Source organism: Spodoptera frugiperda, chromosome 1 (assembly GCF_023101765.2).
Source record: "Spodoptera frugiperda isolate SF20-4 chromosome 1, AGI-APGP_CSIRO_Sfru_2.0, whole genome shotgun sequence".
Taxonomy (NCBI): Eukaryota; Metazoa; Arthropoda; class Insecta; order Lepidoptera; family Noctuidae; genus Spodoptera; species Spodoptera frugiperda.
The window spans coordinates 7,684,563-7,704,820 of record NC_064212.1 but is presented as its reverse complement, the minus strand read 5'-3'; the positions used below and the strand labels follow the sequence as shown (position 1 = coordinate 7,704,820).

Sequence of the window (20,258 nt, the reverse complement as noted above, 5' to 3'; positions counted from 1 at the left end):
ATAGTTAGACTAAATTGGTGTTATTAAGTCTACTACGTTATATTAATCGAAAGTGGTATCCAAAGAATTCTCACCATGATTTATGAGCACAAATTACGTATACGATAAGAATTCTAAACGTGTGTTATTGTTCCGCAGACTAACAGGAACCGATGTGTTCAGAACAACGAGACTAGGGAACGTTTAACACTAGCTCGTGAAATGACAATCCTTTGTCGATAGTGCAAGCTCCCACGACGCATGCCGGCGGATATTTACGATGGGACCGAGTCGTGCCGGCCAGCCCTTACCTGCCCGGCAGTGGCCGGCGCCGGAGCTTGCCCTTCGTTAGCCGACAGACAATAGATGAGAGGAACGCTAGCCCATTCAACAACACTGATACAAGATACGTGCCCTATTACAAGATACATTTTCGTGCCCCGTTGTTATGAAACGCTATTATTCTCTCGCAGCTAACTAACCTTAACTCCTTAATTTAATGTAGTTTGTAGCGAGTTCTGCAAACCTCGCTTTCATAGCTTTCCTACCGTTTTATTTATGATTCTAAGCAAGTCATTCAAAGCAAAGTAAAGGGATTTTCTCTATTTACCAAGCCAACACCGGCCGCTGTCGCTGACAGGACAATGCGTGAGTAAATAATTAGTTTCTATTCAATCTATCTCGAATACGATACTTGTTGTTTGTTTGCAATTTGCATTCAATAATACGAGTGGGCCATGATCTTTATCTAAAGCCCTGACATGTTTTACACTCGTTAGCAAATTGTAACTGACAGCTGTAAATCAGATCTCATTCTATCTAGACACTGGCTACGGGTAGAGGAAATCGGTTATTTTGGTTGAGTCATGCCCATATCAATTTACAAGGTTTGTAATAAACAGATTTGAGTTATCAAGCCAAAAATCTAAGTACTCTTAGAGATCGATGTTCGCACGCTATTTATTTGCTTCAACAATGTTCTTTGTATGGGGTCAGAGTATTCTGGATTAGATGACGTCACCGGTGCCTGCGCAGACACCGGCCGGCGCTCCAGGCGCCACATTTGCAGCGCACATGATACACGAACGATGTACTTGAAATCGGTGTGTTTGAAATAAATCACTCCTTTGTGTTATCTGGCGAGCCGCGACTAAACCACTCTCGAGGGCTTTTAATGCCTGCTACTGTGCCGGTAGTGTTTCAAACTACTTTATTAAGTGTTCATTGTTAATGCTCAAAATTAACTGTTGCTGGAGCTAAAAAAAACTTTACAACGGACGTTCAGTACGGCACCGCCCACAAATGTGAAATTTTAAAATGTTATCTTTGAATGATCGTTTTACAAATCCCTTGTTACAGCCAATACCGGTACACTCACACGTGCGAGTAAAGATGCTTGCACGCATTCATATGTGTCAGCGGACACGTGCGGCTGAAGCACCTGCTTAAATCGCAGCACGCCAAACTATGGCGCAGCCGTCGCAGGCGCACGGTGTTCGACGCCCGCGCATCCCGCGCCAAACGAATCCCGACAAAAAATCAACTCACACAAAAGGTGTCTACAGTAGCAGCACAGATTGACAGGAACCTCACAATGCGCCATTACACGCGCCCCATTAAATATCTGCATCGAATTTCATTGAACAGCTGGACACAACATTATTGTACACATTCGAAACAAGCCAACTATCGAGACAAATGATATCTCCATTTTATGATAGCTTTCGAACAGGAACGTATCTCGAATGGAAACTTGCTCCAGTAATAAATAAGATAGGTTTGTAAGCTGTGCATGGTCCACAGTAAATAACCACCAAGTACTGGTAGGTCTGTCGATACGGCCGGTGTTGCGTTTTGTCTAGAATTCTAGATTATACTTGTTGAATTACAATGATTACATTGTACGTGAGGCACTTAAATCGTCCCGGATTCTCGGTGTAATGTATTCTTCATAGAGTAATTCGCTATATCCCCGCGGTAATAGCGCAGGCCGGTAGCTCGGTAGCTCGGTGTCTCGGCCCCCACACTCGAGGTACCCTCCACACAAAACTACATTAATATTGCGCTGCCATTTGTTTTTACAACAGCAATCTGTATAAATGCCGCATTGCTGATACATTGAAGTAACGAAATGTTGACGGTTTTTGTTTCCTATTCCCAACTTGTAACAACAAACGTTTTTTTGACCTCTCGGAGCTTTGAGTTATTTCTTCCGACGAACTTGTAGCGATCTAAGCCTACGTCTTTTGTATTAAAAAGATAAATAAAAAATGTGGTTGGGGTAGATCCTTTATAATCCCCGCAACGATGCCGATGTAGACATCCGATGTCGCTTTTACTTTTCGGGGTAAATTGTTTTTGTTTCGCCGTTTGATAGCTTAAAGCTTACCTATGTAAATATGTATGTATGTGTCATTCTGTGAGAGGTAGAAATAAGTAGAAAGGTGTGTATACTTAGATGAGATGTGAATGAATGATGAAGTTAGCGAACAAAATTGGGACACATTTATAAATGAAAATGTATGGTTATTAGAAAGTATTGCTTCGTAGGTAGACGTACTTACATTTTTCTCTGAAGTGACATTGGTTCATTAATAATGATATTGATTTTATGTCTATGAAATTAAAATTAATATTCCTTTTTGTTGGCGGCACGAACGAACTTTTGACCGGGATGTGTGATTGAAGCCGGCGTGCTCTGTGCTTGAAAACAAAGGGCTCAGTGTCGGAATGATAAATCAACTGGACGCCCTGCTCTTTCATATTAAACTTCATTGTTTTGTAATGAATTATTACAACGTATTCACTGATAAACTCCAAAAAACGATAGTTAATACGACTGTCGGTTTATTGAAGGTCAACAAACTTGTATTGTAGACTGAATGCTTATTAGGTAGATAGCCTTTTCCAAACTAGACAAACTACAAAAAACAAATGCTAAAAGATTTATCGTCAAATCGGACCACTATTTCAAGAGACAAGCGCATTCCAATAAAAACAAATTCTTCGTCGATATATTATTTGTACAAATTAAAATATAAGTTTGATTAAAGACAGGTTAAACTAACTCGTTTACATATACTGTTATCTCTGATACAAATGCGGCACACCTCATTAAGCATTAACTGTTCTCCGAAGATTGTAAACAAGAATTATTGCATTGATGGAATGCTAAGATTCGACGTTATAACGAACCATGACTACTTGACTAATTTAAATAGGTACCTACAGCAATATGTGGACAATGTACGGTCAACATATTACAAAAAGTAGGGTAACTACAGACATGGATTAAAGAAGACTGTTCTTTTAGATAAAAGGTAAGTTGCTGTTGGTACTGATAACGAAGTTATTGCCGCACAAACTACGGCGATGCTCCAATTTCACAGTTATCTGTTTGCTGTTGCTCCGGCGAAACTTTCGTAAGCTGCGCACGTGCTAACACTCTTGTCAAATTAAACCCATAAACTGGACTATTTATATGACTGTATGCACCATGCCGGGAACTCGACACGCAACGAACGCGAATGAATGAAACCATTACAACTTTTCCGCTTATATTCGACGAATATCAATAATATTTGGGCAAGCCGCCATCTGCCATCTGTTACGACGAGCGGTGCTTTCTCAAGGACTTTGTACGTGACATCCGTTTAATATCGAGGCGTTATAAGCCATACAAAATTGTCTCACGCGCTGAACAACTCGCCACGACCCGGTAATGCCCGGCAGTGCCCGCGAGTGCCCGCCAATGCCCGACGATGCCCACTTGGCATCAGCTACTGTCACCGGCATTAACATACTGTTTCTGAGTACTTACTTTATGTACATTAATTCCGAGTTCGTGAACAAAATTCTGTATGCGTTTAATCGATTAGAAAATCATTAAATTGTTAAACCGGAAAGTGACGTCATTGAATGTCAATATCAGACGCAAAACGAATGGTTTGAGGAAGTGATAAAATATCGGTAAATATAATAATTAGGTAGGTGAAATACTTATTGACGAAACAGGTGCAAAAATAGCCATGTTTGCAAAAAAACCTAAATTAAACTGAATTCAGAATATGCATTTAATAACTTAAATCATACCAATTTAATGATGTTATTTAGGTACACGTTTATACGATAACAATAAGTAATCACGTATTTATTTTAAAAGTTTTTAATGTGCAACCTTTATTTTTATAACCTAGTGTATGTAGGTAATGCCTTATCTTCATGATGTACATATAATATAGCTATTTATAGGTACTTATGTATTGGTGCGCGTGTTCTGCGGCGCTGATAAAAAAGTAATAAATACCACACCATGTTTTCATACAGCCGAGGCGAAGGTAATTTAGGTATACAGCCAACGAGTTTCAAGGAGACAAATGGCAATTAGAATTGGTTTTAAACTATAACTGTAGGCGCTTTAAACAATAGTTTGCGCCAGCTCGGTCACTGACTTTAATTAATTACGACTACCAATTAAAATACGACGGGGCCCTTACAAACATTTGTAAAGCATTCCAAACAAAATTCCTTTCCATTGTTGTTATTGTAATGGTACATTTTTACTAAGCTATTTTCGGTATAGTACTCCGAAATCTTACTAGCTCTGTATACTAAATAGCTAAGTACCAAGTCCATACTAAATTGTATTGTTAACAACATTCAATGTAAATAGTCGGCCATTAGATTGGCATTGTTACATAAATCACTGTCAACTCCATTCCTAATTAGTATAATCCAAGCTAAAATCAGTCCTAATGATTATTTATTGTTAGGCTCTAGTCGGCTCAACTACGAGTAGCGCCATAATATTCACTCCGTTCTGCTACGTAACGGCTTACACAAGTATACGGTAATTTCGCCACTCTCAACAAGAGCAGAGTGGCGCAGTGGAAGCGTGCTGGGCCCATAACCCAGAGGTCCGTGGATCGAAACCACGCTCTGCTAGAAACCACTTTTTGCCATTTTAAATGTTTTTTACAACAAAATTAAGTATAATTACATTGATTTTTAATGAAATTTCCTTAATCTTTTTATCCTAACAAATGTTTTAAGTAATTATTTGAAACTAAAGCTTGCGTGACTAGTGTAGATAACGCTACGTTATTTTAAATGATTGCATGAGGCAGCAGACCGGTTATAAACTAATATTGTCGTCTTCACCCCAGTGAGCGATGATGATGACCGGCACACCCTATGCTACGGCAATATAAGGGATAGCCCCTCACCTATCGCAGGGGTGACTAAGTAACGCTTCACGGCAAAGGTAAACTGACTTACGCAACTTGGTAGTTCTCGATTGAGTCAAAATTAAACAATGCTTGTAATCACATTATTGATAAACTATTGAACCCGTTTATCGATGCACGCGGTCCGCAGCCAATAATATATTTGTCGATAGTTGGCTCATTGGCTGCAATATCACGCGTGCAATGATTCTGGGTGGCTCAAACGGGCCGATAAATATGTTTATTCAGTAATAAATATAAAATGGCCAAATTATAACAATCTTGTTTGTTCGAATATTATACCTATGTGCACTGTAATGGTACCTAGATATGAACGAACAGGTCATCAATAGAGATCTCTGCATCAATTCATTCGGTCTAGCAATAAATTATCTTCAGTAGATACATATTATATTTCATTCATTATTTTAATGCATCTCAGTTGGGGCGTTACGTTATATGGACATTTTTTATAGCTTCATTAATTCTTTCCGCTTTACGATTTTACCGGTCAAATGACTTTTTAATGTCTAAATGTTTCCAAATATTAATCGATCCCACAGTTAAAAAACCTAATTTGTTTGGATGTGGATGCATACTAACACTAAGTATAATCGTGAACGATTTCTATTTAGAGAAAAATCTTTTTAAATATCATACGTAGGCGATATAAGTATGAAATATAACTTTTACTCATGATTGATTGTCAAACACACTCGACTACCTCCATATATAGCGTCTTAGAGAAAGTCTAGATCACACTAATGCTCATGAAAGTTGTACAATGTGATGTTCTAAAGATTCTAAATGTAAGTAGGTACAATTGTACGAATAAAATGGTCACAGAGTCTCGGGTCTGAGGTCGATGTGCACTGCGTGGGTACAAGACCAGAGAGGGGTCCACAAACGGACTATTAATGTAATTTGATTATGCAGTAGGAACCAATACGGGTCTGCGGTTACACCGCACGATTTCAGAAGGAATGTGCTCTACACTCGAAGTATAGCAACGGCAACGTTTCGTAAGGCTCATAATTTCTTTATTTATAGCCAACGATACTTGTGATGTTCACTAATGCGTACCAGGAACAGATTGTAATAACAGAAATAGAACTTAGGTTCTGTTTCATTTTAGTTATTTGTAAGTAAGTAATGTAGACGGTTCATTCAGTAAGGAATAAAGTTCCTCATTGACAAATACTTTTGATACATTTCTGGGTATTACTGGTTGTGTGCTGTAGACCACCCGTGTGGTGGATGCTAGCGGTCGGTGTACCAGTAGCGTGATATTTGTGTCGAAGAGTTATGGCTCTGTACGAGTATGACGCGGAAATTACCGCAGACTATGTTTGCCACACGTCCGTAATATATGGACACGTACCTGTTCCTCTAAATGGATTTAGTGGCTTTTGTTGCAAATAAGTATCTGTCTACTAACATACTATACTGTACTAGTTACTTAAATAAGTAGATATGTTCTTTGTTAATTTACACACATAGACCTAAAACCACAGCTTCAATTTGTTTAATCACATTTCGGTCGTGTCCCAAAACTGTTAGCTAATCAAAATTCTATTTATCTTCGTTAAAAAGCGCTTATCACAAGGGGCTTCAATTAAATTAAATCTTCGTTTATACGGGTTAAGTTATAGTAACGGTACCGTAAAGTAAATCATTCACTCATGTATGACGATTCAATAGAAATAACTTCACCGACTCAGCGTTTAGAGCTGTCAAACAAAATCTGTATTGAAGACCGCCCGCTCAGTTAATAAAATGTTGTATGTAAATTTATTTTCCAAATAATTCATTGTTTGTCCTGGAAATGAGCACACAATGTGTGCCAGAAGCTTGTGGCTTTGTTTGTGCAGTGTTGAAACGACGATATGACGTCACATAGGTACAGAATACGGTCCACCGAACTTGCGCAACGTCATGATTACAGGAAACTTGCATTTCGAGTAACTTTACAGCCTCATATGTCTTAGCGTCAAAGTGCTCTTGCAAACACAAAGCAGTGGTAGATAATACGCGTGTTATTAACCTAAGCTAACTCTGCTAACAACATTAGGCGAAAACCTTGCGAGGATGACGCAACGCAACCCAATTAGTTTTCAGAACGAAGTACCGAACATCTTATTGTCTCAGAATCTGGCCATTTTAAGGAGTAAACAACATGAGCAGCCTTATTTGTTCATTGTAGAGACGGCGCTCCAAAACTACACCTATCATCATTAAAGAAGCTTAGTTTTTAAGACCAATGTCTGTATAAATATGGTGGAAAATAAATAAATTTTATTTTATTTATTAAAGATTGCCTTGTGAGTAGATTGTGGTCTGCTTGTAATAAAATATTGACTCCAACGCTTAACAGTTTTGAAGATAATGCTGCGCAGTGACATGTTAATTGCTGGAGGTGTCAGCACGACTCGAGAGAAAGGAGTGACTTGACGAGGGAATGACGTCTACACTCTCCACGACCAGAACCAAACAACTATTACAACGCTGATATGATACATCATACAAGAAACTTAATCGTGCGGTTAAACCATTATTCTACTTGGATGATCAATTTTAAGATAAAAATCTGTCACACATAGTGTTGCCCAGCAAGAGTCTTGCAAGTTTCTCATTTACCAATGAGTTAGTATTAACTGAGATTTTACTTGCAGATTTAACTATACAGTTATATTGTAAGTATTTTGTTTCGTCATTGTAAGATCAAAAGCACCTAATTTTTAGTTTAGTTAATAGGTATTTATTTGTGAGACTAGCAATACTCTTGCCAGGTAGTTAATACAGTTAAATCATAATCGTATAAAAAATTAAGGTTGCTAATTGGTAAATGCAAGACTTGCAAGACTCAGACTATCCACACATACAAATTTAAATATTACTAATAACTAGTAATACTAGTAGATACTTCATGTTAAAATAGTACCGAATCAATTTTATTCTGGATTTTTGTAACAACATTCTTGACATTGAATCCGTGTGGCCGGACCGGATCTAAGCTTCGTTTTCTTTATACAATTGCCTTCGATCGTTTAAGTGAGCTTAACATTTCTTGGGTTTGGGAATAAAGCGATAGAAACGTGAAATAATTTGAGGTACTCCGATTAAGCTTTTGGGAAACAATTTAGTTGTATTTTTTACTTTTGGTTACGGAGTGAGTTTGAGAAGTAATTTTTAGGAATTTTATGTCAATATAGATTGTTTGATGTCCTAATAAATATGAATGAAATTACTTTCTTCTTGATTTTAGTATCACTTTTTTGGTCCATTAGAATTCCTTGAAAATGATCGGACCTCCCACGTCGTACTCGTATACGCCACGATACCAACGTCCATACCATCTCCACTTCTCAGTACCAAATGCACCGATGCGGTCATTCGGGATAACTGGCCACCGCTCAGCCGTGAATAACTTACAAATGAACAATTAATACACATTAGCCTCTAAGGACTTATCCGAATCTAGATCGCATTCGTGTTTAAATGAAAATTACAATACAATAGCCAATATCTATTAAAACTATTAAAACTATCAAAGCATTATATCACTACAATATCAAATAAAGTCGGGTAAGCTGTCTAAACGAATTAATTTATACATTAGCCCTCAGTATTGTCATAGGGGTAACACCGATAAGAGTATAACAAGTCTTTGTAAGAGTCGACCCACTTGAAATATCTGCCCAGGGACAATTTGTTCTCTAGAAAAATAGTCAAGGGTTGTATTTGCGGTTGCATTGTGTACTTTAAAGACCAATAAATCACGTTCCCTGCACTCGAAGTTGGGAGCAGAGTACACCAGGTGGTCCCCACTATTTTTAAACTCTGTTTATGCACCAATAAGGGAATAAAATTTATTTTATGAGTTCCTTTCATATGGTTTTTGATTCATGGGCGAGAATTTACAATTGATTTTAGTATCGGGTTCGTTAGGAGCATGTGTCGATGGGTTCATGTGCCGATGTGTGAGACCTTCTGTGGCCTGTGGTGCTGTAAACACTGAATGGTTTCCCCCAAGTGTGGAGCGAGTGGCCGGAGCGACACGTCTCGCGTCTGCTTGACAGCTGGCGAGCATGCTCCGCGAACCGTGACGCTTTTTTGCAGAGACCTTGCTCTGAACGAGTATTTGAATTTCAGCGACGACATTTAATACAACTGCGGAACTTTACACCCGCATTAAATTACGCATGCTATTGTAATCCTTTCGAAATATATTACCTATATTATCTTTCCGACTGCTACATTCATAGCGTACAATATAATTTTCTAAAGTGTCCAAAGTGTTTTACGATATGCCACAGAAATTCCAAGCGTTCTCGAGTGTCGCGTTCGCAGAGCGTACAGACCTTAGACATTTAAAGAGAATTTATTATTAATAAGCACATAATAAATCGAGACTCGCACTTAAAATACTAGAAATACCTCCGTCATAGCAACTATTTCCAAATATGGATATACTCAGTAGCTAGTCGCAGCTACATCGTGTTTTACGAAATACGCTCAAAGTGCGCTGCAATTACTGGCGGACGGCCGCACTAATTGTGGCTAATGTATTGCGCATTACCAATAATAAGGTTCAGTGCGGAGTGCCGCTCCTGTGCCGTTCATTAGAGCCATCATTTAGTACCTGTGAACGAGAGCCCGCGTCCCGCACCCCGCGCCCTGCCTCAGCGTACTTCCGGTCAAGCGCTTTAGTTGGGCAGTACCAACGCACTTGCGTAACATCCGCTTGGAATTACGAATATAAACATGAAAACATTTTTAAGCTCGCACCATGTTGCGTATAATTCGAGCTCTCGTTTTAACAATTCATAACCGGGAATAACTTTCATGAAATATTTCAGACGCACCAAAACGGTGTGCCCTCGCCTAAATAAGAAGCTTACTATTGTGTGTTTGTACTGCCGCTGAGATCCGGGAAGTTCTATATAAGAGCAGGCACGTAAAATAACGTAAGCTGAATAAGTATCATAACTAGACAATGCGCACTTACGACACAGTAACACTTACTTAGCCTCGAATAAGTTTGCACAGATGTGAAATGTATATACCTACTTGGTAGTTCACTTGCTGTGAAAAGAGTAAAACGCCGGTTCTTAACTTACAAATGCGGGTTATTTACTTAGGTATAAATAAATTAGTTTGGAGCGATACAGTCGATGACTAATCGGCGGTATACGTGCCGGCGATGCGAAGCCAGACGTCTCCGAAGTGCTTCGACCGAACAATGATGCTACAAAGAGCTTTGTCTGTCACCAGACGAATCTGTGAGAAGTAATCTTGTTCCCATCGCTCTGCGCAGGCGCAGTGACAGATCCTCGTCGAGCTCTACGCAAGAATGTGTCGTAAATCATAGTCTATAGGCACTTATAACCCTCAGCGGCAGACCCGAGACTTCTGACACCGCTTGCCGCCTGTCAGCAACGTTAATTTATAAGCTGATAGGTACGGGCTACCATTTAAATAAATAATTATTGTTTCACCCTACAGACGCATTCGTTTATTAATAATTTCCTTCATCCTTTACTTTATGTTTCTGACGTCATTATTAAGATACAGTTCAATTAAAATTATACCAATACAATGTTTCTAACAACATAAAACATTTAAACGTTGTTTGTTTAACATTTTAAAATGCTTTCAATACCAATTGCGATACATGTCAATCAAACGATTGCTATCGAACTGCAATGCCGATTGGGGTCTAAAAAAGATTACATAATAGACAAAAAACATCGCAAAATATACCGTGACAGTGTTGATGTCAAAGATTATGGAAGCGTGAACGAGTGCCCGATCAATGACCGAACACGACGCGCGACCACGACAATACGACACCAACAAAATTAAATGCTCACTGCTCATTTTACTTTTTTACTAAAAGCACAACAAGTTCGTTCCAGCAGAGGGGGGCTATTTTTGCTTAAGAATGAGAGCAGTACTTTAAATAAATATGTACTTTTCTGGCCAATAAGGTAGATGACTAATTTTTGTTTTTAATGTCCGTCTGGTAGATTATTTTAAAACATTAGACAAATAATTTTATATTTTGTTACGGAAACAAGTACTTTCTCATACATTACATATATGACTTATATAGGTACATTTTATACGTAGAATGACCTATTTGCTACCAGTCCTAAACTTTGATTCGTTTTATCCAAGTAGTATTAGTAGTCTTATATGACACGGTCTAAATAGATTCAAATCTTTATATTCAACCAATCTCAAAAATCATTAATTAGTTTCCGTAAATCAACATTGAATTTAAGTTGTTAACTCCGCAGCCTTTACTAAGTTTCTGGTGATCTAATCATGATGTCAGATGCCTATGTAGTCTATAGCCTTGTTTACAATGTAAAGGAACTATAAAACGCAGGATAAAAAAACAAAATAAATATTTACAAGTGCTACGCTATGTAATCTAGCGTAGTAAAGCGCAATTGAAAGCTTTATGACCAAATATTGTAGCAGATGTTTTCGTAGATGCAGCTACACATTTCGTAGACACAAAAACAACAACAATATATTGTACACACTATAATAGACATAACATACATACACTAAATAATAATAAAAACTAAGACTGAAAACAATTACATATTAATATTATCGTTATTACTTATCCTTAGTACCTACATTATTGTTTTAAATTCAATAACATTATCAATTTACTTGGTAACTACACGATGCGACTGAAGTTAAGAAAAGTCCATCTAATGTACTTGTCTTCATGTTTTGTAGCAAGAGTAACTCATTTGATACACATACACACTCACAATAGGACGTGATAAGTACATAATCGGCCTAATAACGCACTGGGCTCAAAGGTACCGCCCGCTGAAAGGCCTCATTGTCCATCGGGATGCGTGTGCGCAGCCCCACATGCTCCTAATTAACTTATAAACGTTAGATAGAACGATTTCATTTAATCTACGCACGCGGTTCGTTTTAGACCTAGTCATGTGAACGGTAACCCGTGACCGCTCGCCCCGCAGCTGTTATTTTAAATATATTTACATAAAATAACATATTGTTTGTATTGAACACTTTATGAAGTTCTCGTACGATAGTTAAAGCCATATCTTTATCTGACAGTTACATTTACATTGTTATTGTACAAATATTTTCATTTAAATCTGTTACAGGAGTGCTTACGATAAGTAAGTAACATTATTATCATACATCGGTTAACTTTCTCGAGTGTCTTTGCTCAGTGAAGTAAGATATTTTGAACATAATTTATTCGAATTGGTCGACAATGAACTTGTCTGGAGATATTTGCTTAGAGAGGCGGCCGGCTGCGGTGACGGCGCTGTCGCCGGCGCCGGCCCGTGGGCGGTGTATACTCTGTGTACCCGCAGTTGCACAACCTTTGGGAAGCTAGTCCCTACGTACATGAGTTCATGCGACAATGCTATACTCGCCTCTACACATTAGCATTCTACCGTTAACTTTACTACCTGCCAAGGTAACCTAATGAAACGATGTCACAACAATAAAATTATTACAGTTTGTATATCGGTTCTTTGTAACCCGCGCCGTATGTAAATCACGAACTATAATAAATTGCGCTAGTGAATGTCGCGTGAACTGAACTGGACAACTATTATTTTAATTTACTTTTGTTGGAAATTAGTTCGCGTTTGGTAGATGTGATTAATAACAGGTTTATCATTAATTATTTTGTATGGCTTGCTTTATATTCTAGTGGATTCATTTTATCAGAAACATCTATCGGAAATATATTATTATTGACTAGCAAACCCGGCGAACTCCGTTTCGCCACCAATGATTTTCCCTGTTTTTCTGTTGTTCTCTTAAATTTTCTTTGCTATAAACCTTACGGAGCCCGAGACCTTTCCAACGAATGCATAACCGTGAAAATCGGTTTGTGCGTTCTGGAGTTATAGCGTCAGGAGGGAAAACCCGACTTATTTTTATATAATAGATTATTAGTTTTTTAAGTTGAAAGTAGATCACGGGCATTAAAATATCTAGAGCTGAGATTTCCCCAAGATAAATAGTGTAAAGTAGAAGAATAAACATGTACCTATGTCCGTTAATGTGTTACGTTATATTTGTTACACGGGGTTCCAATTACATAGAACGAAAGTTACTTTAGTTAGTGGGTCAACAAAACAAACGATTCCTATTGTATTCACAAAGTAGAAGTAATAAAACCTCATTGAGCACTGTCTTTGTATTTTCGATTTTCTAACAAAGGATTTTCTTATTCTTTTTTCTAAATAAATATTCAGTAACCTTTAAAAATATAAGAAGAAGAAAGAAAGTACGTACTTCATTCGGTATTGCCACAATATATGAGATAATGACTTTCCGACTTTTTTTACTTCTTTGTACAACTATCTATCTTAGGTAACTTTTATATTAAAAAATGTTAGCGTAATGTTATGGCGTTATAACACAAATTCTCGATACTTTTTATTTCGAAAAACCTGATTGGAAATTGCATACGGTAATTACCTACATACGTTGATAAGAAAAACTCATTTTAAAATTATCCAATGGGCATTCACCGTACCGAAAAATTAATGATCATATCAAATTAATAAAGTCAAGAAAATTATTTAATTAAATTTAAGCTGAAACGTTAAAGACATAAAGTTTCAAATAAATTAACTAAACACGGTAAAAGAAAGTAGTCTTAGAGGATGATTATGATTAAAATGATTTTATAATTATTCATCATTAACCTTAACTGTTACGAGGCTAAGGGCTACCTAGGTTAATTAATATTAATAAAATATTAACTACTTACAAGGTGCAGGGAAAAGTTATAAAACCTATTTTATTAGTAAGAAAGATGATACGTAAAATGAAATGTCGTACGTTTGCTATTATGAGGCACTAATAAGTAAGTACACTTTAATAATAAATAAAAAAAATAAAATAAAAAGACACTTCCTTTTTTGAACAATAATATTATTTTTTGTGTAATGTATTTATTTTTCGTTGAATCATGCTGACGTCTGTGTATATTAAAAAGATAGAATCTATTTACCTCTAGTCTATGATTAATTACTTGCATACATTAAATTGTTATGGCTACAAGCTACTAACTACGTATTATTTCCATAAAACCTGCTTATAATTATATAATTTAATGGTATTACGTGCAGCGAATCTAAACATAACAATAGTGGGAGAGAAAGAAAACAAAAAAGCCGGTTTTTTCTACTAAATAATAATATTGAAGGTCGATGTATACCTGCAGTAATAAGTGCAGCGGTCCACTAACTCTGCAAGTTGGAGCAGGCGCCTGGTACCCCCACAAACAATTCCAAGGCATTTTATATAGTCATTTTTAAAAACTAATTTACTATAAACATAATTTTTAAATCATTATTAAACATCACAAATTCACATTGCACATATTAAAAGAAATGTTACGTTAATAATATTTTATAGTATTTTTAAACTAAGCATGGTTAATGATTTGAAGTTTATTACGAGAAATAGTGATAAATAAATTGACGTAGATGTGAGATAATCCGGTGGCTGCACATGCGAGCAGCCGCGGGCACAAGCAACTTGTGACTGAGCCGCGGACCCAGCTGATTGCACCCCAGAAACTCATCACTACACTAGTTCACAAGCGATCATGGATACTGGACAGTTCTCACATTTTTTTTGTTAACTTGCAATGCACTATAGGAGTTACAATATATTTGTAGTGTACCTTACATAAACAATACGCTTTAAAAAAACCTTGAATGAAAATAACACAATAATATTGTCACGACGACGATCTATTATTTTAATCACGTCACAATACACAGGTAAGCCAGGTAACCATCGCTTGACCATTATCATTTATTTGGTAAAGTCAACCATTTTCGCACTTCCGTCATTCTGTCTCCTTTCTTATGTGACACTAAAGTAACGCTCGAACTTCTATTATTGTATTCACGTACACCTTTATTAGAATTCGTAAACTGTCTTTGTATTGAATTTACATCGACAAAGGTAGATGTTCCAATAATTCTGAGAGAGAGAGAACCTTTTAAAGTTTCTAAGTTCATTTTCTAAACAAGAATAAAATAAAATTGATGATCAAAGAGAGCATAAACGCTCTTATATCATCAGAGAAAAAGTTAAGTAGTCCGATTATGCTCGGACTCCATCTGAACATTTTATGGACATGATTATAACACGCATACACCACTTTAAATCCATTAAAACATTCCCGGGATAACGTCTCCCTGGCTACCGCCATTATCTTACTGGGATTGTCCTACTATAACTTTCCAATCGGTTGAACAGACACCAAACTGTCACTTATACATTCGAGTTCATTGGCTACACAATCTTTAAATTCCTCTAATAAAAATATAGAGCGTTTGACACCACAACTTAAGTGACTCTACTTACTCATAATTACAATTTACACTTAATACGGAAGTATCTTCGTTAATTATTAAGAAGATAATATTACTTTAACATGCATTTAGCACAGAAATTGTATAGTGCAATCAACTATGATTCACTATTGTAACTTAAATGAATTGTTTTAAAGTTGAACACAAACAAACCTGCAACAACAGATGCAGTGGCGGACTGACCGCCAGTGGTTGCTGGCGGTCGCGCGACCACGGACAACTCCAGGGCATGTTTCTGATCTTGCAAATCGTTTTTGCACTAGTTGACCTTACCACATAATCTCAAATACGTATTAATTCATCACAATTAACTAATAAAGGAAAAATTAAGTGGTCCATTCATGTTTTCTATAATTGCATGAAGTTATAAACAATGACTGGGGAAAAGCTTTTGTTATCTAACATAGCGTAAACATATTCGCGGTCGTGAAGGTGACGGTGTACGTGCGTGCAACAGGATACGGGAGGGTACGCATGCGTGCGGCCGGCCGGGCGCGCGCCTCCTGACTACGGCAGGGCTCAGTCAGCTCGCCGTTCCAGGATACTAACTCGAAATCCCAAACACTCCCGACATTCGGGCGCACGCCCCCCGCCGGGACTGCGGGAATGGAACACGAAAGGGCGAGCCGGTACGGTGCGGTACCTAAATGCCGCGAAGAATTTCATGCGTTCCACAGATATTTTGGACTTCAATCGAAGTGCCTACGCATAAATAAAATGTGTTGACAATGTTGGCATACTTGTTGTATAAATAAATTCACATGCAAAGGGTTTGTTCTCAAAACAATATGAACTTTATTTTCATGGCTATTGTAGCCACTGTAGGAAAAACTTTATTTCATAGCCATATCTGCTTTAAAACTAGTATCTGCTGACATTTTTTGGTACGCTTATTGCAAAAAAAAAGGAATAGTCAAGTTAACAACAGCTGTAACAGTATCTGAGCCGCATACGATCCTCTTCCTCCGACAAATTCAGAGCAATTTACGTTTTGTGCTATTTCAAGTGACCTCATCAATTAATTTACTTTATCGACGGTGAATGCGTTAATTAGACTAAATTTGTATTTACGTAAGCCTTTGAGGCCATCATTGCTATACACATAGATAAATCTTTAAACGTAGGAAATAGGGAGATAGGACCTCAATTTTTTATGGAATAATCCGGTAAACGACCAGACGAATCACCTGATAGCAATCGCCGCTGCCCATGGATACTTGAAACACCAGAGGCGTTACAAGTGCGTTGCCGGCCTTTTGGGGGTTAGGAATTTAAGGGTTGTTGGAGAAACAGGGATTGGGAAGATCGGGAAAGGGGGTAATCGGGCCTCAGGTTACCTCACTCACACAACGCAATCGATTGTACTATTGTGATAATGTTCCTATATTTTAATTTCTACCAACCCTAGCGCTAGATATTAAGTACTTGTAATAGTTGCAATTACAAGTTGTTCTGACCCGATTGATCTTATTTATCTACTGTGTCATCTATTCAAAGTTATTCTCAATAATATTGCTAATTATTTTAACTATATAAGAGCTGTGTGCCGACATGGTACGTAGCTTTAAGATAGTTTTAACTAAAAAAGAATAGCTAGGCACTATAGTGATTATCTGCTCACATTAGCTAAGTTTGATTCCCGAATGAAACTTTACGACTTTGCGAAATTACCACTGACACTCGATATATGCAAACGGACGCGTCGCTTATAACATGGGGCTAATAACGTAAGAGCATATAAGATCTTTATAATAATTATTATTACTGACTTAAAGAAAATTAGCTAATTTTATGACAAGGGCACGGAATCGAATCCGTGGAGAACAAAATATGTATATTCAATATTATAAAAAAAACAAGAAAATTGTGTTATTTCTAACTTTCAAATATACCATCTACCCCTTCCAGGAATACATCGTGTAATAAATAAAATATATACATAAGTGGTAAAACAAATAAAAACAGACTTACCCCAGGTATAGCCAACAACGACTGCTCCTTATTTCGGAACCATCTTACCCAATTCATTGTCTCTAGACCACTGAAGCTATTAAAAACAAATACTAAACTGACTGTTATTAACACGATAATTAACCACGTAGTTGTAGCTGATAATTGCTCTATCATATTCGTCATAAAGGTATATTCGTTAGGTAGAGGAGTAAAATCGGATAACTCGGTATAGACGATTCCGTTCGACGTGAATCTCTCGATTATAATGACCTATCTGCGTTACCTAGCACAGCACACTCCGTTCAACGAGTTCGGCAGTTGTTAATTGCCTACAATTACATATGTGTGAATTTCCTCCCTGTTATGAATTTCAATGAGTAAACGTAACCATGAGCTATTTGGTTTTATATTATTACCCGACTGTTTTGTTCCAGGGACATGCAAAAGGATCACAGATGGAAATGTTTTAAGTTGTTGTCTATTTTGGTTTAAAAGTAGAATATGGGTAAGTAAGAATAATGGATCAATTGGTCATCTTAGGGGCGATAGCAGAAATCTGAGAGCATCCTGACCAGTAGGCGACCGACCCATGATACCTGCCAGAGCACTGTAGGTAGGTACCTACTCATTGTAGACAGTGATTCATGTCCCTGCGACGCGCCGGACTTCAGTGTTCCGGTGTTTTCATGGTTGTATCTACTGTAGATCCTGGCTTACAGGAGTTGCAGCGGTTTAGGGTTGTGGTGGGCTTGTCCCATTACAAAAAAGTTACTCATTGTAGAGCTAAACTTAACTACTCTATGATCAATATGCAGTGTATACCCACTTTTCACTATTTGCGTTATACTTATAAATCCCATGTAATAGAGGGTGAGGCTATTTCAGAATTGTGTCCGGTATAGTAGTATCCAGTAGGTATTTGGCCCGACCCGGGAATCGAACCCAAGACCCCTTGCCCAGTAGTCGCACTTGCGACCACTCGATCAAAGAGGTACCTAGTTACCTTTAACCTTTTGAACGCCAATGGCATGAATAGATGTCATGCGCAAGCGTGCCCTGTGCGCCACCGACATCTATAGATGCCAAGAAACAGATCACAGAGAAAAACAAAATAAACACATTAAGTCATTACTTTCACGTGTTTTATTGATGTATCTTAAGAACTGAATACCCAGTTATTACATAATTGTACACAGTGAACAAAATTGCAATATAGTTATTCTAATATTTGATTGATAAAAACAACTTAAATATCGGCTAAAAAAGCATGTTCTCTCGCGCCAATGGCATGTATACATGCCTACTAGTGATGTAGTGTAATTCAAGTAATATTAAAACTTCAGCTAAATGACTCGCTTATTTTTTGTAATAACTATTAAAAAGTATATATATAACCTTAGTCTCTGAGAAAAAAGGTAAATATACTATATTTTAAACTGAAAAATTCTTGGGTATAATAGCATATCTTTATATATATAATTCTTCTGTACGTGTGTATGTCACTGAACTTCTCTTAAACGACTGGATTGATTTTGATGATTTTTTGTGTGTGTTCAAGGGGATCTGAGAATGGTTTACATTCACAATTTTGTCCGCTGGACAATGTTTTTTTTAATTAATTTTTAATTTATTTGTAGTTGTTGATTTTGGAATGTTTTACATTGGATCCGACAAATGTTCAAATTAAAGACGTGTAGACAGGACAACGTCTGTCGGGTCCGCTAGTTTAAAATATTTTCAATATTATCGACATTCCCTTTTCGCCAATCATGCGCATCCCTAGCATACTACCGATATGCAATCCCTTCTGCGCCATTGACATGTATAGATGTCGGACTCGTGACGTCGTAAGCGCATGCCGTGTTTTTAAATGCGGGGAAGTTGCAAAAAATATTTTATCGAGTACCTACATTATAATTGCAAAAATGGCGAGTAAGTTAATTCTAATTTAATGTCAGATGTTTTAATAGTAAGTACGAGTACAGTCTAGGGTAAATATATAGATACAAGTAGGTATGATGTAAGTTTATATGTACTCATATAAAGACGACTCATTTTAATATGACGAGTTTAAATAATTAGGTATATACTTAGTGCACAACTTTGGTAGGTATATAGATTTATAATGTCATTCTCTTAATAATTATGCTATGTTACCTACTGCTTAATTATTTAAGTTTCATTTAAATTTCGGGACCTGGTTAAATAGTTTATTTCGTGTTTTTGTCACATATTTGTGTCGTTGGCGCTCAGGGACAGTTTTCGCTTGTCACGTATTTGTGACCCTGACGAAAATGAAAATAAAATTGATTATCGATGAAGTTTTGGAATCCCTATTTTTTTCGTAGGTATTTGCGGTGAATTTGTGGCCTGGCGTTGAGGGCAAGTTCATGCGTTTTTGCTCTGGCGTTCAAAAGGTTAAAGATGTACCTATTATTGAATCTAATGAAGCATTGTCTTTCTTTCTCTCTCAAAACCTCAAACTCGAGACACAGGTATCTACAATAAAAAGAAATCGAAAGTCCCATTACGTTTGAACAATCCGAGGAACTCACGACCTCATACTATTCGACGGTAATGCAACCAGTCGACCAACGGCCAGCGAAGCAATGAAGCTATCATGTCACAAAAATAAATTGAAAGTCAAATTACACAACGAATAATTTGAGAGGATTATGAGACC

General features: G+C 37.2%; 1 protein-coding gene, 1 long non-coding RNA gene and 1 other non-coding gene across 14 annotated transcripts in view; 2 read left to right on the top strand and 1 right to left on the bottom strand.

Moving 5' to 3' along the window:
* Positions 1 to 17,805, bottom strand: part of LOC118278387 (tensin-1) — a 96,169-nt gene extending 78,364 nt beyond the window's left edge. For 2 of the 12 annotated variants that reach the window (XM_050694422.1, XM_050694411.1), the window contains exon 1: positions 17,594 to 17,804. In XM_050694422.1, coding sequence (XP_050550379.1) covers positions 17,594 to 17,758 — 165 coding nt within the window. In that variant the 5' untranslated portion in view covers positions 17,759 to 17,804. Of the gene's footprint in view, positions 1 to 14,451; positions 14,778 to 15,775; positions 16,127 to 17,593 lie in introns of those variants that run through there. The other 10 variants (XM_050694403.1, XM_050694398.1, XM_050694439.1 and 7 more) reach the window with 8 other exon arrangements.
* Positions 1 to 20,258, top strand: part of LOC126910817 (uncharacterized) — a 289,873-nt gene that overhangs the window by 65,839 nt on the left and 203,776 nt on the right. The gene's annotated exons all lie outside the window — the stretch shown is intronic.
* Positions 4,852 to 4,923, top strand: Trnam-cau (transfer RNA methionine (anticodon CAU)). The gene has a single exon. It is a non-coding gene; the product is annotated as a tRNA-Met (tRNA).